This window comes from Crinia signifera, chromosome 4, assembly GCF_055691185.1.
Source record: "Crinia signifera chromosome 4, ASM5569118v1, whole genome shotgun sequence".
In the NCBI taxonomy this organism is placed as follows: domain Eukaryota; kingdom Metazoa; phylum Chordata; class Amphibia; order Anura; family Myobatrachidae; genus Crinia; species Crinia signifera.
The window spans coordinates 315307337-315334061 of record NC_139220.1 but is presented as its reverse complement, the minus strand read 5'-3'; the positions used below and the strand labels follow the sequence as shown (position 1 = coordinate 315334061).

The 26725-nt window shown below is 44.0% G+C and overlaps 1 protein-coding gene across 1 annotated transcript; it reads left to right on the top strand.

Moving 5' to 3' along the window:
* Positions 1–2596: 2596 nt before the first annotated feature.
* Positions 2597–18886, top strand: LOC146073353 (extracellular calcium-sensing receptor-like). Its single transcript, XM_083180530.1, has 6 exons — positions 2597–2641; positions 4089–4913; positions 8666–8893; positions 12020–12143; positions 15591–16460; positions 18749–18886. Exons 1-6 carry the CDS (start codon positions 2597–2599, stop codon positions 18778–18780), a joined length of 2124 nt encoding a protein of 707 aa, XP_083036656.1. The 3' UTR covers positions 18781–18886.
* The last annotated feature ends 7839 nt before the right edge of the window (positions 18887–26725 follow it).

Genomic DNA, 26725 nt, shown 5'->3' with positions numbered 1-26725 from the left:
GTTGCGCCATTCTGGTCCTCAGGTCACGAGAAGTTTGTCCCACATATAACAGTCCACATGGACAAATGATTATATATATTATAAATGTCATAGTGCATGTGAGGGTCTGTTTGATCTTATGCTTCTGTCCAGAATGGGGATTTCTAACATACTGTAGGTCCCTGGTTCCATATAACTGCACGTAGTGCATGTTGGGCATCGGATGCACCCACGATTGCGGACTGGCAAGAAGGTGTCCTTGCTGATCGGGGTCAGGTTCGTTTTGACCACTATGTCCCTGATACTTCGACCACGGCGGTATGCTGGCATCAGTCGTTTCTTTTTAAAGACTGGTAATTATTTGTCGCTGGTAACAATCGGCCACAATTTTTTAGTTGTTTGTGATAGTATGTTACAAGTTGGTGTATACTTTGTAACAAACGGAATATTGTTGGTTATGGGGTTGCACGTGGATTTCTTAAGCAAATCGTCGCTCGGGATTTGCATGATGTAATTTTTATATTTCAACAGGTCTTTATATGGGTAACCCCTGACAACAAATTTATTGATCATCTCATCTAATGTGGCGGATAAAAGGTTTTTATTGCTGGAGATGCGGGCTGCATGCAGCATTTGGGATCTAGGTAAGCCCTTGATTAATGCCGGAGGGTGGCAGCTAGTTTTTTAATAGCAACGTGTTCCTGCCAGTCAATTTACTATATACTGACGTATGGATGCGGTTTTCCTCCAATGTTATTAATCCGTCTAAGTAATTGATCACCTTACAGTCCATTTGATATGTGAACTTAATTGGAGAATTCTGCAGGTTTACTGACGTAATGACGGCACATAGTTCTTCTTGTGTGCCAGTCCAGAAGACGATCAGATCGTCTATGTACCGCATATACATGAAGATCTTATCCGCTATCATCGCATCCTGAAATTGTTGTTCCTGTTCGAACATATAAATGTTCGCCAACACTGGGGCGACCGGGGATCCCATTGCACACCCCGTAGTTTGAATAAAGAACTAGCCATTGTGGAGGAAGCAATTGTGGGATAACATGTATTGTAATAGTTGAACAAATAAAGGTATGGAAATTGAGTCGAATTTCTTGCAGTGCAAGAACGTTTCTACCGCAATAAGTCCGTTGGCATGTGGAATGACTGAATACAAATTCTTGACATCCAATGTGTACATGACCGTTCCTGGGGGGATTCTTCCTAATGTTTCCAGTTTGTTTAGTAACTGGGTGGGGTATCTTTTAAGAACGTTTTTTTCCTGGACAATTAAGGGCTGCAAAAATGTATCTAACCATTGAGCAATTGGGTTTGCAATAGAGTCAACTGCCGAGATGATTGGTCTGGGAGGCGGGTTCTTTTCATCCTTATGGATCTTCTGGATCGAATAGATCACTGGAATTTTTGGAAAATCGTTACTCAGATGTCGCATGGTTTTGGCATCAATTTGCAGGGTTTTAACCGCTTCATCCAGGAGGTTTTTAAGGGTCTTGTTATATTTATCGGTGGGGTTGGAAGCTAACCGCCGATAAGTGGTTTGATCCTGTAAGAGAAGATCCAACTCTGCTGTGTATTTAGTTCGGTCCTGTAGTACAATCCCCCTGCCTTTATCAGCGGGGCTGATTATAATGGACTGATCCTGTGCCAGATGTTTAAGGGCTGCCCGCTCTGCTTTGGAGAGATTGTTGTGATGTTCTTTATTGTCCAGATGGTGTTTAGAAATATTTTGATCCAGTAGTCGATTAAACGTTTTTAGTGAAGCATTCCCTGACAGAGGGTCAACAGTAGTAGGTTGATGTTTCTTTGGTAATAGATGTTGGCCAATTGGACTGTCAGTTTTGTTTTAAAAGAATTCTTTAGTTTTCAGCATACTATGCAGTCAGTATAGGTCAATTTTCCACTGTAGATCCTGATGGACTGTGGTCGGAACAAAAGTCAAGCCCTTGTTCAGGACTGCTGTCTTGGAATCCGTTAATACACATGATAAATTAAAGACTCATTTTTAGTGCCCCTTGTTATCGCTCCTTAAGGGCCGGATGTGCTGGTAGAGGAGTCATCAGAATAGAGTGCACAGAAATCAATGTCGCTATTGGACGCTGAGTTGTGTTTGTTATGCGATCTCTGGTTTCTCCATGAATTGCGATTTTTATTGTACGGACGTGACACTGCTGATTGGGTTCCACTCAGCCACCTGTATACCTTGTATTCTTCGTGGTCTGATTTGACTGTAGATAGTTTATTCTTCTTAAATTGGAGTAACTCCTCCTTATGTTTGAGGCACTGGGCTTCAAGTTTCTCCCATAATTGTTTATGTTTCTTGTCTTCCAATAATTTTTTATGTGTCATTTTTGTGTCCGCGATTTTTTCTTTTGTTTCATGTAAGATACGGCCAGACTCAGCTATCACAAGGAGCATCAGGTCCATACTTGCTTTGTTTAATATTGATACCCACTTTCAGCAGAAATCTGCATTGTTGCGACCAATTGTCGGAATATTTGGAAAGCCGAACCCGCGTGGTATTATATTGGACCAAAAATATAGCGACGTGCCTTGCAATAGCTAGTCTATTTCCTTTTTGTTGTACTTCAATAATGTGATGTATGAGTTATACACCACATTATTGAAGTACAACAATAATCCGGTGAGTCTGGTATGACAGTGTCCTGTTTAGGGCTGAGATCTGCTTCGAATAGAATAGAATTCGCTTGACCTTGGGAGAAGGAAAATTGTTCTCCCAGGTTCTCCTTAAGGTCCAGAAATGAAAGCTTTTCCATGGTGATAAATGTTAGCTTTAATTGTCCCTTGTTAGATGAGGTAAAAACTGGTTGTTTATAATTCTTTTGGCAGGATAATTCAAGTCCAGGATACTATAAATAGAGTATATGGCTCCGGTGCCTCAACACATGGAAAACCCAGATATAGGATCCCAATAGTATACTTCAACGTCTTTGTTTGGCACTCTAGAAATGCAGGCAATCCTCGAGATGCCATCCATGAAATTATATAGAACTGTTCTCCCATACACACCTTAGTAGGAAACGCATGAGATAGGCACTTGAAACACTACATCAAACCGATGACCACAGTGATGTGAGGCAGTAATACTAACCATCACACCATCCGTACTGTCCCTATATATATATATATATATATATATATATATATATATATGAACCCCAGAGGACCGGCACTCCCCGCTGTATAACAACTGTCCTGGTGCCTTTCCAAAAATCAATAATATACGTCCAATGCACGGATGGCACTCAGAATGAATAAACCAACAGGAGTCAGATGATAGTCAACGTTTCAGGGATCTTGTCCCTTTTATCAAGACATGAAATATAGTGCATACATACAAGTATATATAGAAGACAAGGTACTTACAGAAACTTGTGCCCCTCACCAAGCCACTCTCGCTCCCGGAGGCAGGTGACGTCATCTCTGCGCATCAGCGCCGACGGCCTTACAGCTCAGGGGGCGTGGTCTCACCGCTGTTCATTGTAACCATGGTAATGTAAACATGTCGTGGGAGCCAGTACTCGCAGTGAATTGCTCTGGCCGCCGGCGGTATTGGCATAGACGGTCACTCAGTTTAAGAGAGGAGAATGCGCTGTTAGTAAAGCAGGTTTACAATGAACATGTGATTAAAATGTGAAAAACATGTGAACAAAAGATTAACATGGACAATGTCGACAACTGGATCAAACCAGCACATGCTGTGTGTCGGGTGTTAAGTACATTAACTGTATGACTGCTGTGTTGCCCAACGACACGTCACCAGCAGCAATATTCTAAACATGGGTGGCAACCACAACACTGGGGGGGAGAAAAGACATCTAAGGTAGTGGGGGCTGGGGGGATCAACAGGGTGTGAATGTCACGGACATTCAATATATACTGTATATATACATATAGTGTGTGAGGGTTATGTAGGCACACTGATTACTGGTGTCCGGGTAGATGCTGCCTTCCTGGTGATTGCTAGCAATGAAGGAAATATAGGCAGCACTCACAGATTTTTAAAGGTCAAACAAAGTTGTATTGATCGCAACAATCCAACATTTCTGACTTTCTATCTTTACTTTCAGGTCAGCCCATACTCAACTGTTTCTCTACTAAGTAACCGGGAAATGTTTCCGTCTTTCTTCAGGACAGTGGCAAGTGATAAATTCCAGTCTATGGGAATGATTCGCCTTGTTTTGAGCTTCGGTTGGACCTGGATTGGTCTTGTGGCTACAGACAATGATTATGGTCTTCTGGGACTTCAGCCAATAAAACAAGAGATAATTAAGGCTGGGGCATGTGTAGCATTTACTGAACATATACGTCTAGGACAACTAGATCGCAATGCTCCACATATAGTGAGAGTCATCAAGGAGTCAACGGCTAAGGTGGTCATTGTCTTCTCTGTTGATTTTCAATTTGTTCCTGTTGCAAATGAATTGTTGAAACAGAACGTCACAGGGAGGATTTTTATTGGAAATGCCGGTTGGGTCAGGACTCTATTACTATCAACAAGAAATTACTTTCACATTTTTACTGGCACTCTAGGTTTAGCTGGTAAGGATTATGTGGTTCCAGGATTATGGCAGTATCTCAGCAAGCTACGTCCTTCTCAGTCTATGGAGGAGACTTGGGAGAATTTATATTGGGAGAAAGTTTTCAGCTGCAAATTTCTTAATGGCAAAAACATTTCTTTGGAGGCCCCTCTGAAACCATGCACAGGAGAAGAGAGGTTGGATGATGTCAGGAACAGCTCCACCTACATCAGCAGCTTAAAATATTCTCATTTTACTTATTCATCTGTGATGGTTTTGGCTAAAGCTTTGGATGATCTGAGAAGCTGCAAGGCCGGTGACGGGCCGTTCTCCCACGGGACCTGTGCAGACATTTTGAATTTCAAACCATGGCAGGTAATATATCGGCTAAGATTTATGAGTCAAATTTAATCCTCTTTCATAGAAATACCATGGGGTCAATCCAATTAGGTGCAAGTTGCTAGCTTGTATTGATAAATCGGGAAAAACCAGGAGACCAAGGTTCCCTTGCAAAGTATGTGATGTAGATTATTCCTCGGGATACAGACATCCGACCATCCAGCTAGAAGCTGCTTTGTCAGATAGTGAAGTCCCGCCCCCCTCCCCCCCATAACATTATATTCCTTCAGTAACCTCTCACTATGGGCACAGTCAGCAAAGGGGTTTTACATATAAGGGATTACTCTAACTATTTAAAAACACATTCATATATGGATGACAAGTCTTCTGTACGTTTCTCCTTCAGTCTGCTGAGGTAATAGGTTTTCACTTTTCCAACCCAATGTATACTGGTTTATCTATAGCTTGTCTTATGTTAGTCTTTTGATTGACAGGAACAGAATATGCCTTTGACGAAGCCATTGGAAATGAATTCTGAATGCTGAAATCAATATTCATATGGCAATACAATAAAACTTACATCTTATCAGTATTATGAAAGCCTTAGACTTGTATGCAGCCAAATTTTCATCAATGTAATTCAAAATGTGTATTCACAGTAGTCGCAGCTGGCAGGGGGAGGGGGCGAATTTAGGGGTCAGGCCGGCCCTAGGCACAACATTTTTGCCCCCTCCCTATTTTAATGTAATCATTTTTAAGTATATGTATAGTTAAATTTAACTGTAGCCCACTTCAATATTTTTTTAGGCAGCCTGGACTGCTCACTGTATGGAGAACCCGGAGGGAGGCCGTGAGTTGGAGAATTAACTTTATTAGCACACTGTCTGCAGGGATAGGCGCGCCGCTCAGCTCAGCTGTACTGGCCCATTGGATACACAGCGCCCTATATGCTGTGTGTATTGAGTAGCCAATAGGCTCTCAGCCCAGCCATTCAGCACACCCGGTGGCGGAGCGTTCCTGGACATGCAGGAGGACCAAGCAGAACAAATATAGACAGAATTCGGTCCTTTCGATCTCCCTCCCAAAGGGTACTGAAAATCCGTGTGATAGTTTAAACACACGGTTTCAGAAATCCATATGGAAAGGGACAGAAAAAGCCGAAAAATCGGGCGCACAGATACTCAAAAGTAATCAACAATATTCAATTATAATTAATAGGGTATTGCTTGCTGCTCTCAATTAAGGCACTCTGTAACCTTAATAATAATAATAAAACTATAGAAGAAAGAGAAACTCTTATCTAGCGAGCGCAGGAAATACTCTGAATTAAATGTTTGTGGGCCCCATAGCAAAATTCCTGAAAGGACATCCCTTCTATATAAAAGGGAGGTACAGTGTGACACAGACATGGGAAGTCTGTGGATAAAAGGTGTCTCAAAAATACTAGGGTAGTGTCACACACACACACACACACACACACACACACACACACACACAGAAGTAGGGGGTGTACATTGTGTTATACTCAGCATGGGATAGATGATGCCACAGACATTGAGGAAGGGATGCAGGGATTACACCCTGGGAATAAGGGGGTAGATGGACGAGGATGGGGGCATGGTGTCTCACAAGCACACATGGATAGAGAGTTGAGCAGGGTCACACACATAAAGGAGGGGGGGATTTTGGTACAAGGTGTCACACACAGGAATAGGTGTAAGAGGGGATCAGACACAATGGAAATATTGGTAGATTCAGTCACAGACACAGAGGAAGGGGGTAGCGGGGGACAAGGTGTCACACACAGGTGACAGGGGTACAGAGGGGTCAAACACCAGGGATGAGTTGGGGTAGAGGTGGTCACACACACATGAATAGTAGTGTACAGAAAGTCACATACAAAGGAAGAGGGTTACACACACAGAGAGGTTGGTGTGTACAGCGATCCTTGGGCACTCACCAATCTGTGTGTGTGTGTGTGGGGGGGGAGCTGCAGGTTGTCAGGGAGGCCTGAGAATCCAGGGACAGGGATAAGGGCTCCCCAAAAGGCTCCAGATCTGTACCACAGTGCTGCTTGGCTTGAGGAATGTACAAGTGAGATGTGGCCCCTATGTAGGAATAGGACTTGGAGGAACAGATCTGCTTCGTACACAGTGTGGCTGCGGGAGGAGGGAGGTGCCGCTTCCCCCATGGTGCGAGAGAAGTTTGATTAGTTACAGCACTGCCGGGTTCCTTTAAACAGCGCTCCGGCCAGGAATTGCTGATTGCACTGCGCTCCTCTGACAGACACTAGAGGTCATGCTCACCTCTAGTGTCAGTCTCCTCCAAGGTGGTGGCCATCTTTGTGAGTGGCCACAACAGCCAGAGACTGCGGCTCCTGCACCCCTCAGCTGTCAGCGCCGCAGTCTGGGGAGGAGGAAGCTGTTGATAATCAAGCATGCCCACGCATATGCTGTGCCAATGACAAATTGTAGCCGCAGGACACACTGGACTGCCAGGGCCCTTCTTGCAGTTTGAGGTGGCCCGAGACACTAGGTAACAGAGTGGCCGGAAGGTTCAATATTGGGACCCACCTTGTTTAATATATTCATTAATAATATTGGAAGTGACAATGTGAGTATATTTGCAATATTTGCAGACGACACAAAAAAGGGTAATAGTGTACACTGCTCAAGTGCAGCAGCAAAAGCAAACCGGACACTGGTATGCGTTAAATGTGGTATGGATTCAAGGGATGCCAATGTGATAGTGCCTCTTTACAACGCATTGGTGAGACCACACTTGGAATTCTGTGTTCATTTCTGGGCACCGCACCTTAAAAAGGACATAAATGAATTGGAACAGGTACAGAGAAGGTCTCTGAAAAAGGTCTCAAATCACTAGAATACAAACGAAAGGTTAACCAGGCTGAATATGTTTTCACTGGAGGTTGAGAGGTGATATGATTAGTATGTTCAGATACAGGATCGGGAATCATATGGAACTGGGAGATGATTGGTCACTAACAGGCCTATACTTAGGACACTGTGGGCATGTACTGAGGCTCGAGGAAAATAAATTTCATACTGAATAAAGAAGAGGATTCTTCACTATTAGAGCAGAAAAATTCTGGAACTCATTCCAGGTGGGGTGATTACAGCAAATACTGTTAATGAATTTAAATCAAAACTGGATGCATTTTTGGCCACTAAGGGAATCCTATAGATATGACTTACTCAAGTCAGTAGTTACAAGTTAGATAGGAGGAACTCGATGAACAAACGTCTTTTTTTCAGCCTTAAATACTGTTACTATGTTATGTGATATAATCAGAGCAATACCAAATCTGTAAAATTAAGTGAATCTCAAAGGACAAACCAGATCAATACACAAGAACAGGTTCCAGTAAATTGAGCTATGGAGATTACGTGGTGGGTCTAATGTTCTGGTGTGTACTGACATTAAGAAGAAGACCTTGAAGGGCTGGTAAGTATAAATTTCAGTTGCCATATGACCTCTAGAATAAAGCACCCCAGAGGATGAGCAGGAACATAATAAAGAACATCATAAGACACCGGTAAGGATGTCCTGGTGCAGACTAAAGAACAGGATACTGACTTTGTGCTTTCTTACACGCTGGTCAGGAGCTGTTGACCATGATGCCTGGCTTACAATAATTATAGAAATAATGGTAGGAATTGTTTTCTTTATACTTATTTTCATCAACAAAGTGGAGGAATATTTGTGGAAAAATAGAATTATGGTATTATTTTGCCTGTGTTAACATTTTCTTCTCCCACTTACCCCAGCTCACGCACTATATCAGGAAAGCCAGACTCACACTCAGTGGTGTTAAAAAGATCTACTTTGATAAGAATGGAGACCCACCTACAGTCTACAGTATTGTGAACTGGCAGCTGGGTCCAGAAGGGACCATAGAACATATTCAGATTGGCAATTATAATACTTCTGCTCTTCCTTATGAAGCTCTTACCATCAACTCAAGTTTGGTGCTGTGGCCAATGGGGGATCAGCAGGTGAGGAGGTACAGATGGAACTCTGGTTCCTCTACAGCTGTCTTGTTCTTCATATGTTTATCTTCTAGCCTTCGATGTAAATGTAACTGAATACATGTGAGTCAAGCAGGGCTCTTATCAGGAATTTTGGGTCCCGGGACTCATTCCCTCCTCCTCACTTGACTTAACGTAAGTGAGGAGGGGGGGGTCCTTCTCCTCTTCCACTGAGCTGCAGCCCGGAGGTCCCGGAGCACAGGCTTCTTCAACTCAGAATGCCAGCAGCCAATTAAAATGCAGCACTGGCTGGTGAGCAAATCAGAGCTTGCGTCCTTTGTTGAACAAGCCTGCGCTCCGGGACCTGCTTTGTTCAGTGTACTGAGTGCAGCACAATGGAGGCTGTCATGTGGGGGGGGGGTGGTGGTTGCAGTGGGCAAAATGAGCTGCCTAGGCCCTTCTAGAGGCTGGGACCTGGGGCAGCTGTACCCGCAGCACCCCCCTATTGGCGGCCCTGGAAACAAGCAGCTATCTTCTATATCAAATAGTCAAAAACAAACATTTCAATAGGTTACAGGTCATTGCTTGGTCAAAAATTTTTTATTTCACAGACACACAGATTAAATATTGTTAGCATCCATGTAAAGAAAGCACAAATGACAATGATGAAGAGTTTTCTGGTCATCTTCTTAGTTGTGAGCATTCCGTCCTTTGTGACATGCAGATTAAATATTCTCTAATATAGCAACAGTTGGTTTTCATATATGTTTGGACACCGGATGAGCACTGCAGCGTGTAATCCAGCCAATGGGATTGAATAAACGTTGCTATGAACAGACATATGGGGCGGGATGTAACAAGCTCAGAGTTGGATGGCCATGCGGGATGCAGACTGAACTTGGATGTTTTTTTAAAGGGGCAATAACTTATGAGGCAAAACCCTGCCTTGTAAGTGATTGCTCCGGCAGGTATCCCGCACAGTCACCAGACTGGCGTGGCTATACATCTGGCTGATTAGGATGGACAACGTGGAGTCTGATATGGCAGGTTACTGTATAATTTGCTTGTAATTTTAGAGGGCGGTCAATTTAAATGTAATTCTATGTGGGTAGCTTAGATCCCAATCAGATACAGGAAAACTGTCCTTAGCCATAGAGATTGTCATTGGCATATTAATACTCGTGTATGGTCATTAGAATGCATGAGCTGCGTGTCCTAAGCAGAATGACCCAGTAGCGTAAGTTTGTCCCAGTTGCCCGGAGGCAAGATGAGTATTGGTCCCCCCCCCACACACACACACAATGTTATTCAAAATATATATAGTTTATTATGAAATATATATTATATACTGTATATGTATACACAGAGTGAGAGAGAGAGAGAACACATATATATTTCAAAACTCAGCCATAGAAGCGAATTTGATGGCTCTCAATTAATGGTTTTAGCAGTGGTGGAGAGGTGCCCCCTTGAGAGCAGGAGCCCGGCGGCAGATGACTCCACTGCCTCCCAGAGTTCTGCCTTTGGGATGACCTACCAACATGTATATGTTATCTATCTCTGTCTATTCCTGAAAGCCTCTCTTCACACTTAGGAGATACATCTTAATTTTAAGAATCGTTAATTTGGACATAGAGTGAGCCAGGAGCTGGCAATCACATTACCATCAGACCGCCACAATACTAACCAAATGGTCCAGTCTGCTGGAAGGCCTTTTGTTGTCTGTTGGAATGCATGTTCCTTTGTCTTTAAATAATTAGACCATACAGTATGTGTATACAGACAACCAACCGGTCTCTAGTCTATAGTTTATGACTATGGCTGCAGCACGCAGCATTTGCCTAGGGCGCCGGCACCTGGAGGGTGGCAGTTCGCCCCTCACCCCCAGCATGTGCATATAGCTGGCGGCGTCGGCGTCCCTGCAGTGCTGGAGCGGGCAGGTGCTGGAGCGGGCAGGTGCTGGAGCGGGCAGGGGTGTCCTTGCCGCGGGGGTACCTGCAGCGAGGTCACTGTGTATAAAGCTGCTGCTGGCGGCGGGGTCCCTGCAGTGAATAGAGAATAACTAGTGCTATGCGGCGGCGCGGGAATCGCTTCTGGGTTTGAAAACACTTGCCACACGCTGATTGGCTGAGATTCAGCCAATCAGCGTGCGGCAAGTGTTTTCAAAATCACAAGCGCTTTCCGCTTCGCCGCATATCGCTAAATATTCTCTATTCACTGCAGGGACCCCGCCGCCGCCGCCAGCAGCTTTATACACAGTGACAGCGCCGCAGGTACCCCCGCGGCACGGACACCCCTGCCCCCTCCAGCACTGCAGGGACGCCGATGCCGCCAGTTTTATAATACAGGTACCACCCCGCCACCCCCGGGCATCGGGCCGCCCCCACCCCGACTCCCCTGGGGCGCTCCGGTGCCTTGCACCAGCCCTGGCAGCACGGTCCACTTGCTAAGTGAGTGGACGAAATGTGGACTGTGGAATACGAGGTCAGCAGTGCTTGTGCAAATGAAATATTCTTAATAATACGCATTGTTGATTGCTGAAGTGGCCCCTGTTACCAGCAGGCTATGTGGATGTCTGCTTATTGCTGAGCCTAGGCACATGGCTATCTAAAGTGGTGATATCACAGATTGCGTGGATGTGTGGTATCGCCAAGCCTTGTGCACAATCAGTGAATTAGGAGTCCCCCCCAGGTTTCTTAGTTGTTAGATAATTGCAGGAGGTGGCAGTGGTGTCAATCCCATCAGGGGTCCCTTACAATCATAATTAAGGAAATGAGCTGGTCACCCGCTTTATGAAACTTGAATAAGAGATCTGTACATTACTTTAATACTAGTTAAAATCCTGTCAAAATGATGGATTCTGCAATGTAGTTTCACTTTGAGCTGTGACAGTTTTTAGCCCACGAACTCTCTGTCTTCACAGCTCCCTCTCTCGATACCCAGCAAGTCTGAAACAGATCAGTGACTTTCTGTTAAGGAGAAATGTGGTCCATCAAGTGGCCTATATTGGCCACTGAAGGTACTCATTTGCACTTCAAAACCAGTTTGATTTTAAAGTGGAGATTTTTGAGTTTTCTTACCAAATCTCTCACCCCTTATGTTGAAAAGAGCATTCATGAAATAAAATGTCTTATTACTGTATCCCGACCCCAGGTCCCACAGTCAGTCTGCAGTGAGAGTTGTCCTCCAGGATACAGGAAGGCCGCTAGATCTGGGCATACCATCTGCTGCTATGATTGTGTCCAATGTCTACAAGGAGAAATATCTAACCAGACTGGTAAGTCCATGATGTTCTGATTTCTGCAGAGACATTACAACCAAAATACTCAAATCTAAGTATTAAATATTTAATATTAAGTATTAAAAGTAAACCACTACAGCCAAATTCAGAGCCTCACCCTCTATCCATGACTGGTTTTTGGAGCATCTGCACAGCCAAGATTATTACGTACAGTTATACGATTATTATTAGTAGGGTCAGAATTGCCACAATATATTCAAAATTGTGTTAGATTCACAATTTATTTATTTATTTACAGTTTCTTATATAGCGCAGCAGATTCTGTTGCGCTTTACAATAGTAGACAGTGATACAACAAACTGGGTAACAACAGACAGACTTGGAGGTAGGAGGGCCCTGCTGCAAGCTTACAATCTATAGGGATATAGGAGGGAAACACAAGGACAGGCACCAGTAATAGCATAGCAGTCCCAACAAGTTACAAGTCCAGAAGGGAAGCTAAATAATACATAAGTGCCTCAGAGGGTTATGCGTGTAGAACTAAATATGATAGGCTTGCCTGAAGTGGACAATGAAGACTTCTGTCACATTAGTGTCCACATTCAACTTTTCAATTTGAATTTTGAATTCAATTTGAATTTTAAAATCTAAATATTTACTATGGTAGTTTGTATTACAGTATTCGTAACTAGTTACCAACTGATATGAAACCTTATATGAAGATCTTACACCTTCTACTATTTATACTCAATGTCAATTAAAACATCTCTCTTGTAAGTTTGAATAATGTGGGTGACATTTAATGGGATGAGAGTTTTAGTCACTTTCCCAAATCGCTCCCTATCTCACTTTTTGAAATCGCATTTTTTGCTGCTAGTTCGCATATTTAATGAGCTGCGTGTTCCGGGCAAAAAAGAGCGATAAAGTGCGATAATGGGCGATTTTTAGTCATGAAAATGTGCAATTTTTTACTCATGAAAATGTGCGTATTTGAGGAAATGTGCGAATTTGTGTGAAAAAAATAGAAAAAAAATGGTGTGGGGTCCCCCCTCCTCAGCATAACCAGCCCCGGGCTCATTGAGCCGGACCTGGTTAAAAAAATACAGGGGACAAAATGCGTAGGGGTCCCCCGTATTTCTGAAAGCAGCCCCAGACGCACTTTTTTTTTTAAATTAACTTTTACACATTTATTAAGACAGAACTATTCACAGATCTCAATGATGTGTGCATGGTTCTGGCAAATTCGCCTGTCAGAACCTGGCACGGCTGGCAACAGAAATCTTGGGGCCCTGTATACTGGTATTTCTGGGGCCCCCCGCGGCAGCAGTTGTGATGCAACTTGGCGGCTGTTGTTTGTAATTCAGCCACGGCTTCCGGTCTGTAGTCCCGTGTGCAGAGGAGTGCAGTGGGATTATGTTCAGCTGGGGTCCCGCCGTCTGGTCTCCTTCACCTGCTTGTAGTAGCGGGACTACAGACCAGAGTCAGTGCCAGATTAAGCCTTCGGGGGGCCCGGGGCACTTTAGACAGGGGGGCCCCTTTGCACTTGTCAGTACTGGCCGCAAACTGCATGGGGGAATATTACACTGTCAATACACAGAGTAAAGGCAGTATAAACTTGGTCAATGGGTAACTGCAGGGGATATATATATATATATATATATATATATATACACACACACACACACACACACACACACACACACATACACACATACATACATACCACATGAAAAGCCTGGGTTTGTCCCTCTGCACCTTACTCTGTAGGAGACCTCACAGTCCCAGTGCTGCCTCTGATTAAAAACCCTCCCATGACTATGCTGCTGCTGCTGTTATCCATGGGCCTGATAAGCATGTAATGAGCTCCACCAATCAGAGCTCAGCACAAACGTCTCAGCCTCTGCCCTCTGGTGCAAAGTGTCATGGGACTTAGTCAACTCCCAGTAGTGCACTGCACACTTGGCTCCCAATGCTCAGCAGCATTAATCATTGTCACATTTGCAGATAGGTGAAGCTGCAGCACTACCCCACTCCCATGCACAAAACCTTTAGCTAAAATATATATATATATATATATATATATATATATATATATATTTTTGGTACTTATGTATTATCTGGACTCCCATGTTAAATGCACCCCATTTTTTCATACCCCTACTATCCAACTACGCATGGAATTGATTTTATATAGTGTGGCGAGCGCAGCGAGCCACCGTGGCCGAAGCGTGGTGAGCGCAGCGAGCCCCGCGAGGGGACGCGGTCTCATAAGAAAAACGGGAGTCCAGATATTACATAAGTACCATATTTTTTTTTAAATACATGCCAACCACAGGGGGCCCCTAGCTAGAAGGGGGCCCAGGGGCACTGACCCCTTGTGCCCCCATTATAATCTGGCCCTGGCTGTAGTACAAAAACCGCCGAGCTGTGCCGCAGCCAGGCTCCTGTAGGGACAGTTAGGTTTTCCACCACTTCACAGGAGTGTAAACCAATTTTACTTTTTACAGGTGCAGACTCTTACTGATCACATAATACCCCTGGTGCTCCTTATATTGTTTTAAGCTAGTTTAACCCATTGGAGTTGATAAAAAACAATCAATGAGACACTATCACTCACTGTAACTGCAGAGTTGAGCTCCCGTGCCGGACCTCACCTAAACTTTCATGGTTCCAGTGCCCTGCTTTGAGTTGGGCACTTTACTTCTCCCATACTATATCCATCTTCTTGGCTGCTGCTCTGGCGAGCAGGCAGCCGAGAGTGCGGAACAGCTGACCCGGGTGCTGCGCATGCGCATAAAGCATGTACACAGCAGCGGCCAGTGGGTGCACTGCCAGTGCTCAGTGGCAGTGCAGACAGGAGACAGCTGGCTCTCTGTCTCCAAGCACTGAGCGGCTGCGGCACTGAGCGGCACACACTCAGACGGCATACAAACTACAGAGATGGGTGGATGGCACATTAGACGGCCAGGTCGCGTGGGTCACTGACTCACAGCTAATACAGGCAGCTGGGCCAGGTCATGAAAGCTCTGGGGCCCTTAAGATCGCTGGGGCCCGTCACACTTGTCCCCCTTGACCCCCCCTGTTGCCGGGCCTGGAACCTGGTCTGCATGTGTCGCGATTTTCAGTAACACTTTCCTGTTTTTGCATCTCATAAAATATGTGATTTATATACTTTATAATGGGAAAACATCTGGATGCGAGTTCCGGCATTACTAAAAATCGCACCATTAGAATGTACGATTTCTCGGCAAAATTGGTGGTTTTTGATGTTTTTTTTGTATCTCATTAAATGTTACCCCGTATGTCTGAAGAAATATGTATTATTGTTTAATTGTTTTAAGGATCCGACTTCTAATAGGTTTCAGCAAACTTTATATTTTTATCTTATTTTTTTTATTTGCTTTAAATTGTAACCAAATTCAGCTCAAAACTGCACAGTGTGTTGGGACCTTAACAGTATAATCTATTTTTTTTATCTTGCAGACTCGACTACCTGCATCAGGTGTCCTTGGGATCAGTGGCCAAATCCAGAAAAATCCAGATGTCTCAAAAAATCCATTGAATTTCTTTCCTATGAAGACACATTGGGAGGAATATTAGCTGTGATCAGCATATTATCCTCACTTATTCCCTCTCTTATTTTGAGGCTTTTCATCCGGCACAGACAGACTCCTATAGTGAAAGCCAATAATTACTCTCTAAGTTGTCTTCTGCTGATGTCCATGTGTCTCTGCTTCCTGTGCTCTTTATTCTTTATAGGTTACCCCCACCACCAGACATGTCTCCTGCGTCAGGTACTGTTTGGTCTGACCTTTACTTTGTGCATCTCAAGCATTTTGGCTAAGACTATCCTGGTGGTGTTTGCTTTTATGGCCACCAGACCAGGCAGCAATCTGAGGAGATGGATGCGTCCCCAAGTGTCCTACATGATTATTATCATCTGCTTCCTGTTACAGTTCATCATGTGTATCACTTGGCTGTCCTTAGCTTCTCCATTCCCACAGTATAACACCCAGACCAAACCTGGACTCATCATTGTTGAGTGTAATGAGGGATCCACCATTGCTTTCTGGACCATGTTGGGTTATCTGTTCCTTCTGGCAACCATTAGTTTCATTGTTGCCTTTCTAGCTCGGAGACTTCCTGACAGATTCAATGAGGCCCAGTATATTACCTTCAGCATGCTGGCCTTCCTCAGTGTCTGGGTCTCCTTTATCCCGGCCTCCCTCAGTGCTCAGGGCAAGTACACGGTGGCCATGGAGATATTTGCCATATTGGCTTCCAGTTGGGCTCTGGTGATCTGCATGTTCCTGCCGAAATGTTTCATCATAGTGTTCAGGCCAGATAACAACAGTCAACTTCTCTCTATGAAAATCAAAGACTAACATAAGATCAACTAAATCTCAATAAATACAGTATAAAATAAATGTATCAACATTGGTCATGCTGCAATTATAGTTTATTTACTAATAAAGAACAATGTTAGAACAGCATTTGTTGGTTAAAAAGACCATTAGACCTGTACTGTTCACATGTCACATTTCTCAAAGATGGCTTTAAGTTCACATTCACTTAGATGGCTTCATAACTTTAATTACACAATAGTAGGAGCTTGTTATCACTGGATTTTCCCGAGTAGTCGAATAGACACGTTGTGATAATAGGTGGAAGATTGTAAAGATGCTCCAGAAATGTGTTGGATATAGTCTAATCTCAATGGCCAGGGAGTGTTGGTGGGAAACTCTATTATCATGTTTAGGCCAAGGGAAGCAGTGCAATGAGTGGTCAGGCAAGTGGTCAGATCCAAGGAGGAGTTTAGTAAACTGACCAATGTTAAAGGTAGGTGTGGTGGGAAGTAGAAATTCCCAATACATGGTTCGGATTACAGCTAGAGCTGTGCAGGTTCAAATTTGCCCCCACTAATGCCATTAATACACATAATGCCCCAAGTTGTGCCAACTAAGAACATAATGCCCCTGTAGTGCCACCTATACACATAATGCCCCTAGTTGTGCCAACTAAGCACATAATGCCCCTGTAGTGCCACCTATACACATAATGCCCCTAGTAATGCCACCTATACACATAATGCCCCTAATAGTGCCACCTATACACATAATGCCCCTAGTAGTGCCTCCTATACACATAATGCCCCCGGTAGTGTCATTTAATGGCCCCCAGTGGTATTCAAAATGCCATCTTCCACAAAATGACACTGCCAATATTGTCGCCGCTACTGCTGGAGCTTTTTGATGCTTGTGGGAGAAGAGCATAGCATGGTTCTCCTGTCCCTTGCTGAGCCTGGTGGCCTGTCCCTTGCTGAGCCTGGTGGCCAGTGCCACATTGCAAGTGTCAAAATGGCATGGAGCTGGCCATTGTGGGAGTGCCCCCAAGCCTCAGTGGATGCTATTGTTATGCCACTGCTGTCTGTGGCTGTAGGGATTTCAGGCATAATCTCACATGGCTGCAGGTTTGGAGGGTTACTGAAAGACACTGCCCAGGCCGCTAGGATATTGGGGCCCATGGGCCACTGCCCATCAAGCCCATACAAAGAGATAGCCATGCACACTCAGAACTCCTCCTAAATAATGCAGAGCAACAGTCATTAAACATGTTATGTAAGGCTGTTGTTCAACCTGACTACTGCAGTGAGTTAGAGTGGTGGAATTGTTGCCTGAGATGGCCTAGGCCTCTATGTTAGTGGGGCCCTTGGGACGAAGTGTGCCGGGAGTGGGCGGCTGACATCAGCCCCCCACCCTGTGTTCATCCAGTCACACGCAAATACGCGAGTCCAGGAGAAATCTTTTGATGGTCGATGATTTCTCCTGGTGTGGGCATCGTTGCAAGAGGAATACAGTGGCAAGGGGGATGGATTTTCGCTGGGGCAGGCACTCTGAAACTCGGTAAGCTGTGATTTCTGCAGCTTTTTGAGTCAACCAGAATCAGGACCCATGGCTGCTTGTCATGGGGAATGCTACCTTGATGAGATTTGTAGAAAATCCAAAAAAGAAAAAAGAAGACTCTCTTTGCCGGGGAACTCTCTGTTCATATTTCTTTATAAAAAAATAGATCTTTAATAAAGTACCTTAAAATGTGCATCTATTGTCTCTGCCACATAGCTCCGAATTACTAACCATGCATAATATCACAATACAATAGTTTAACAATTTAAAAACATATGTTAAGGTGCGTACACACGGGGCGATATATCGCCGGGCGATATATCTCTCAATGCCCCCTTTTCATCAGTGACCAGAGATGGCGGTGCCGCAGAGGTAATCAGCTGGTCGCAGGAGCAAACACCTGCTGTCACGACCCTAGTCGGCGATTCCCCAGATACGACAATCTGAGAATCGCGGCCACATGACACTTCTACTGAGTATCCCAAGCGTGTGCGTATTTCACCACGATTCCGCTTGCCACCAATCAAAGTAAGCTTTTTGGACTTAGTCCGCGACAGCTTTGATTCTGCCGACACACCAAATTATGAGTTACAGGGTAGCGCTCTGGCAATTCGTCAGAGGCTTGGGCTGGAAAACAGCAGATACCAGAACTAATTATGACTTTTTAATTAAGTGAAAACACTACAAGGCTTACAGTATATTACAGAAAACATAAGTTACAAGATATATGATTAATAGGTAAGTCAAACGTAAAAACAATTTCAAAATAAAACAAAATGGGAATAAAGAAACAAACCACTTCAAGGACACACAGCATGAAGCGGGGTTTGGAGTGGAAATCTCTCCGGATATTGGATCATTTCAGAGACAGGTATCGGACCCATATCATCCCAAGGAAAATGAACAAAATGTCTTGTGAGACACACACTTTTAAGATTGGCAAAAACACACACAATCACAGCCCCCACCTCAGGAATCTTCCTTGTCCAGGGGTTTCCTGAGGATATACCCAGGGGCTGGCTAATTGACTTCTCTTTTGAGGCTTAGCAATTTAGCCATTCAATCACCCCCTGGAGCCTCCTAATTCTTATCTCAAATAAGGTGTCAGTCTAGAGTTCTAAGGGAATTGCTTTTCTGACATCTCTTCTGGTCTGGGAAGACATTTGCCAGAGACCCTGGACTTCAGTACAAGTTTTATAGATGCAGGGGGGGAGGAGATAACCTCTGCTTTCCTGTTGAGGTTTCAAACAGATGAGCAAGGGTTGTTGGAATAACCTTTTTACCCACATAAAAATACAGGATGAGTAGATTGCACACCATATCAGAAACAGTATTGTAAACAGAGCATGGACTTCAAAGGAAAGAGATCCCATCTGCCTTCCTGCTTCACCCCCCAGTCCTCCCAACCATCCAGGGCAAAGGCAGGTCACTTTCTCCATTACATTTACCATTAGGGCAGAATGGCGTGGTACAATTACGCTCCTTCTGGCGTAAAAATGGCAGTCGCTCATGACAAGATGGCATCCAATCATGACACCTGCGACCAGAGATTTGAATGGGGCTGAAAATGGGAGGGCACACCCGGCGATTTATCGCCGGCACACACTCCCGTCACTGGCAATATGGTCGCCAGCGACCATATTGCCAGCGATTTCAGCAAACATTGCTGCCGTGTGTACTTTTGACTTTTGGGAGCATCACCAACTAAGAGATATAGGGGGGAATTTACTAAGAATACGAATGTGCCATCAATACGAATACGGCTAAAATAATCACATTTACAAATAGGAATATGATTATTTGAGCCGTATTTGGCTTAATAAATTTCCCCCATAGAGTTAATTCTTTGAAAGAGCAAACGCTTAGAAATGTTGGTTAAAAAATCTTCACAAATATCATTAATTTTCATTGACCAGATCAGAGCGGGGTCTAAATCCTGAGATTTATAGTACTGAGCATAGAAAAAAAATGGATGCAGGTGCACTTTGCACTCATAAGTACTCAATATTACAAAATATATTACAATTAAATGTCATATAAGAGTTTGCAAAAATTTAGCCAAAGATATGGGCCTGTAGAGAAGTCTCCTTCCACCGATTCTGCACCCTCTAGAAATGTGGGGGTGAGCAGCATAAGTATAAATAGTAACAGAAATTGAGAATGATACTGTGGAAGTGCAATAGTATGAGGGGAATATTTGTGTAACTGATTTAATTAATGGGATGTTGTTCAGGGTGCTGTGAGATTAATGGTCTCGGAAACTTCTCCCATCAGAGAAGTCGCATGCAGTCAGTGGCGTAACTACTGTAAAGCAGTGCCAGCTGCCACTTGGGGGAGAAAGTGGCAGCAGGGTCTGTGTGGGCGCCAGCACCCGCTCAACTCACATGCTGCTACCTGCCGCTGCCCACTGGCTGAGCACCGGAGGCGAGTCAGCCGCATCGCGAGTTCAGCTTTGGCAGAGACGACAAATCCCCCACTGATTCAATTGACTGTACACAAAGCCGTCTATTGGTTATTGTGTACAGGATTGGCAGGTGGATGGGTGAGCTAGGGCGGACTGGGATGCATCGGAGCCAAGGGAACAGCAGTGTTTTCTGGTCTCTCTTCCTCTACCTTGCTTCAGCTTCTCCATTATACATACCCTCCAACATGACCCATCCCATTAGGTACAAAATGCTCTGTTCCTGGACTTCCCTGCCAGTGACAGTTACAGATGTGAGCCTACAGCACAGTCCAATATTCACCCACACGCTTTGATAAAGGAGCGAGAGCTCCGAAACGTCAGCAGCAGCATGTATCTTTGAATACACTTCTTCTATTTGAACAAGACCTCAGAGTGCCGTTGTCTTCATTTCCTGTGTATCCATTATCACTAAGGGCACCGGGGCAGCTGCAGCAAGGAGGAGAGTGCCAGGCCGCATCCCCTATCTATATATATATATATATATATATATATATATATATATATATATACAGCCAGGAATGACTCTAGTCCCGCTACATAGAAGGCTGCTACTCTAAAAAGACCCCCCTGTTAGTGGGAGACAAATAGGTATGGGTATAGAGATAGATAGAGAGCGCCAAAGGTTTCCACCACCTTATGTGTGATGAACAGATTGTTCAAGTATAAAAAAACATATAAACGTTTCTGAAATTTAACAGTTTTTATTAAAAAGTTGTAAAATAGTGTGGTATCTTAATTAATTTCTTTGAAGACGATGACAACCCAACGCGTTTTGTCTTTAGAAAGACTTCATCAGTTTTTTTTTTAAAGATTAACACGATAAAAGAATCAATGAAGACAGATATGGAGTTTTCTAACCATATGGTGAGTGTCGATTTTTTGGAAGAAATCACAATCTTTAATAGGTGGTAAATATGAGTTTGGAGGTTACTGTTCCATATAGGATGAATAAATTATTGGTCCCATATTCAGCCCCTTCTAGGTATAAGGAGTCTTGCATAAGATGTAGGTCGGCAATTGCTGTATGACAGGATGTGGTTCAAAAAGTGAGCAATACTCTTCTGTATAAACGCCCTTAGGGGTCAAACGAATACCACAATATCTTCCAGATGATAACATAATAATGAAGCAGGATGATTAAATTATGATAAATGTAGAACTGTGTTCACACTTGAAAACAGTGAATGTGAATGTGAATGTACCCTAAGGGATGGCTCTTCAAAATCGGGATCTGAAATAGAAGCTACTTTAGTCATCGGTTTTATCCGATAGGTAAAGCTTTCTGTGCTGCAGCAGTAGATTTTACACTGATGTGGAAAACAAGTGGAAAAAGCAGGACCAAAGACGGATCATCCTGACCCTCTCCTTCAGAAAGAAAATGCTCTGTTCCTGGACTTTCCTGGTATATATATATATATATATATATATATATATATATATATATATATATGCATCCACAATTTGCTGCCACTCGACTCAAAATCAAGAAAATACAGGTGCCAATCTCAAAGAAAGTTGCATATGGAATCCAGGGGGAGGGAGGCACTCAAAATAAAGACATCAACACATCTTTAGAAATAAAGCATGTGTATTAAGCGCCTAGCACTTTTGGGGTTTCCCCCGTCCTCAGGGCAACAAATACACAGGAGAGAGACAGCTTAACAGTGGTAACTTACTCCCATATATACCAGCATCCGTCCCCATGCCATCCGGCGCTGCCGTCCCCACGGCATATTGAGGCATAAGGGGATCGTTCACTGCGACAATGCCCTGGGGGGTCGAGAAATTGACCAACCAGTGGCTAGGCACTTTAGAGAGGCAGGTCCCTCTTTGGAGTCATTGCGATACTTTATGATCAATCACGTGCCCAAGTCTCTCAGAGGTGGTGATCGATCTAAAGCATTGTTGATTAAAGAATCGCAGTAGTTTAATCTAATTGGAATTTGGGGCAGTGGTGCCCGCATTGGGTACATGGGGTGTATGATAGATTAATTCCGATAATTTGGTCGATCATCAGATGTCATGCATGAGTATTGATTAATTGATTAATTCTTTATTGGACTTTTTTGATTTTTTCTGTTAGTATGTTTATTCAGTTTTTATTTATTATTTTTTTTAAGTGATCATTTACGTTTTGTCTATGCACTGTTTGTAGATAGGCTTTTGTTTTGTTTGGGTGTTGTTGTATTCTGTGGGGTACATGGGGTGGGATTACTGTGCCATGGTGGCATTTGGTTGTCACAGTGAACGATCCCCTTATGCCTCAATATATGTATTTATTTATGTATTTGTAAATTCAGGTGCCCAGCTTGAAGTACCTGCAGCTGTCCAGAGTGGGCCGCTGTAACCCTGCAGGTTGTTAGAAGACAGAACAGGGCCGTGGAACGCAGGGCTACTTAGCTGGAATACACAGCTGTGTGTTCCGGCATTCAGGTGCCGCGATCCCGGAAGTAACGTCCGGTGAACTTCCGGCAGTGGGGACGGCGGCGCCGGACGGCAGGGGGACGGACGCTGGTATATATGGGGGTAATCTAAATTGCAGTGCAAAAATAATGCAGCCAGTATTTACCCTGCACAGAAACAAAATAACTCGCACAAATCTATCTTTCTCTGCACCTCTGCACATGTTACATTGGCCTCACCGGGCATTGCACATGGTTTTGCCCATTTTAAGAAGAAATTTGTACTGCAATCTGATCTGAATAAGGGCCTAAGTGCCGTCTTTCCAATTGGGCACAATGGGCAGTTGCCCTGGGGCCCTAGGATTTTAGGGGCCCACCCCAATGGGAAAGACAGCGGGTGGTACATGGCACGGCAGAGGGGATGATTCGGGCAGCGGCAGCTGACAGCTTGTAGCACTATTTGCTGGGAGGGCGGGAAGCCCTGATGAATATGAAAAGACTGCCCGGATGCTGATTGGCCATTCAGCGTCCGGGCAGTCTTTTCAAATTCAACAGCGCGTCCCTCCTCACTGGCACATAGCATAGCACTACAAGCTCCCTTATGCTGCTGCCCGGATCCCCTCAGGACACTGCGCTGTGTGTGCAGGAGAGCCAACATCGACAGCCTCATCTGGTACCTGCAGGGGAGCATCCGCATGCTGACCCATTCCGTCTCAGAGATCAGCTAGGGCAGCAGAGGCTGTCCATGCAGAGAGAGCTGTCAAGGTTTCCCAGCACCGACCACTTGCTCATAGACACAGGGAAGGAAGCGCAGAGCAATGCCAGCCTCCCTGCACTGCCAGCCCCATCAATTTTTTTTTTTCCATTGGGCACCAGTCATCGCAAGCTAGCATAGCCAAAGACACACACCCTTCCCTAACAGGGCTCGGCACTCCTGTGTTTTACCTAGCACTCCTAGCAGGGGCTGGCTGGCAACTTTAAACTTGGGGGGCAAGCAGAAAGCACCAGCCCACAAGTAAATATTAAGACTGGAGTTGCTTAACTTATTTACATATATATATAAAGGGAACAAAAGGCATTTAGGAGACGGTTTTAGTGAATAAACAAAGGCAAAGTATATTTGGGGACGTTTCGGGGGATAAACCCCGTCCTCAGCCCAATCCTACAGCACAAACCCACACCATACATGATATCTTTATACTCATCAGTTCCCGGCACATCAGATGCTGCTGCATCCATGGAGCTGCTACCCGGAAGTGGTCACCGTCTCTTCCGCCTCCAGACGCCGGCTGGTGGTTGCCTAGCAACCTCACAAAGCCGAAAATAAGCCGCGTTTCCCTTCGGGGATTGACTCGCATGGATCCCTGCACAGTCTGGGCCCAGAACTGAAATACAAAATACAGAATAACAAACATTAAAATACGAGTTGCTGATGCAACGCCTGGCCGTATCTGGGTTATAGTGAAATCTGGGAGGCTCAACACGTGCATTGGGAGCAGCATGGGCAAAAAAACTGTTGCCCAAGGAATCAGAGTGGATTTTCCGCTTGGATACCATCTCACCCAAAGGGCTCAATGAGATAATTAACTGGAGCAGTCTCATGTGAGCTTTCATTCATTATTCAATATACTGTACATAAGCTATAGTGCATTCTGTCTATTCTTTGTATTCAGTATTATAGATACTCTGCTTGTGCAGATTTGTGTATGTAATTTACATGATATAATAACTGCATGTATAAAAATATATATTGCGAGTATGATTTGTGCGCTAAGATGCATATTAGGTGGAGTGCTTCTGGTGTGGCTATGATGCATGCATTATGGTGGCCCTATCATAGGTACTGCTCCCAATGCACGGGTTGAGCCTCCCAGATATAACCCAGATACGGGCAGGCGTTGCATCAGCAACTGGTATTTTAATGTTTGTTATTCTGTATTTTGTATTTGGTATAAAGTAGTCAACTTTTTTTTCTTCTTTCTTTTTTTCATTGGGGGAGGAGACTTTTTTGCCTCCTATGATATTTAATATTTGTGAATTGATTAACCCATATTTTCGCTAGCTTCAAAGAATTTTGCTCTTGGTGAAACGTTTATGACACATCCTGTTTTAAGAATTCACCTAGCTGAGGAGGCAGATTGAGAACATTGATCACACAGATACGATATTTGTGACTTCTTCGAAAGAGAGACCGAGACATACAGTTAAACAGATACATTGTGTTGTCTCAGAAATTCTACAGTGTAACAGTGTTACCAAAAACATTGAATATTCTGAGTGCACAATAACAATGTCTCCACAATAGTTAATTTCTCTAAATTGAGTACATTAGGAGATACTGACTCTGAGCGATTTGAAGCTGTGTTATAAGCCCTGCTGTACAATTGTATATAATACTGCATCCAATACCGGATTGGCAGGATCCCAGGATTTGACCCCCAAATGTCCAGGATTGAAATTTTGGGATTAGACTGCGCATGTAGATGCTGAGATGCTGCCCGGCTGTTCCCGACCCTGGCGTGCGGCTCTGCGCAGCCACACCTCCGTCCCCAGAACCCTAGGCATCCCTACTTACATCCGATACACATCAAAGGATACCAAATATGACCAAGGAGTGCCTTTTCGTGAGACCTCACATCCAATATGCATTAAATCAATGTGGTGACTGTATAGCCTGCAAAAATGGTTTAATCTACAAGTACATTTATTGTGCAGACTATACAAGTGAGGAGTTTATTACTTGCCATACTGTACAAGTAGTTTTAAAAATAATTGGTTGAATGTACTTGTGGGTTATGTTACATTGGTCTTACCACCCGCTCCTTGAAAACATGCTTGGCAGAGCGTATTATGAATTTGTAAAGGGGTTTGGTCACCTATTTATTTAGGTAAAAGTGCTCGCCAAAAATTATTGTTAGATATATAGACATACAAAAAGTAAGATCTAACTGGAATAATAGGAATTTAGGACCTTATTCTGGTTGATTTGGTCCTACGCGCGCATGCACGGAGGACCGATGTTTCTCTTTTGCGCATGCACAGGCGCATTTCTGCTCATGTGCATGCACCAGGTGCAAGCAGCAATGACAAAAAGAGTGATTGAGCGCTTGCACCCACCAGTGTGGGCGGGGGGCGGCGGCGGGTAGTTGCACCTATGGGAATCCCCAGAGTTTCATGGGTGTCCCATGAAAACTCTGGGATTTCCCATGGTAATGAACCAGTGATGTGGGTGCCGGGGGCAGGCAGTTGACATCACCGGATGTCAGATGCCCGCCATGTTCCCATCAAGAACACATGCAAAGCTAAGACACCTGAGAGTCATGTAGGTTTGGCCACGTAGGTGCGAAAGGATGTTTATGTAAAATATCCATTTGCAGCCGTGCAGCCGAATTCAGGGGCGGCAGCCGGTGGAGCGGCGGGTGGGCTTAAAATGACAATCAGAATAACCTCCTTAGAGTGTAATCTCTCCAGAACTGAAATTAAGTAGATTTTTAAGATACTTAATATTTAAGATATTTAAGAAAATACTTTCATGCCAGAAGGTATAAATGCTTATGTTGGGTTGAAATAGTTTATTTAGTGTACTTTGTATAAAATATCTAATATATCCTTTTATTGTATTCATAATGGGTTTTGTTTTTTTCAATTAAAAAAAACGATGATACACTTTTTATTGTGACGCTATTTATATTTTCAGATGTGCCCATCTTTATCACACCAAAGACTATTTGTGGGTGCTACTGGTTTGTTTAGATGCATGCACACATCCATGGGCACATATGCAAATAGTCGCACCCGTGATCCACAGGAAAAGCATTATAAGATTACAGGTGCGACTAATCACACACA

What these genes read in the sequence shown, in the direction of transcription:
- LOC146073353 (XM_083180530.1), top strand. Translation starts at nt 2,597, where the DNA reads ATGTATGAGTTATACACCACATTATTGAAGTACAACAATAATCCG. An exon ending in AGAAATATCTAACCAGACTG is followed by an intron (nt 12,144 to 15,590) that starts GTAAGTCCATGA and finishes TTTATCTTGCAG; the next exon opens with ACTCGACTACCTGCATCAGG. An exon ending in GTTCAGGCCAGATAACAACA is followed by an intron (nt 16,461 to 18,748) that starts GTCAACTTCTCT and finishes TATGATTAATAG; the next exon opens with GTAAGTCAAACGTAAAAACA.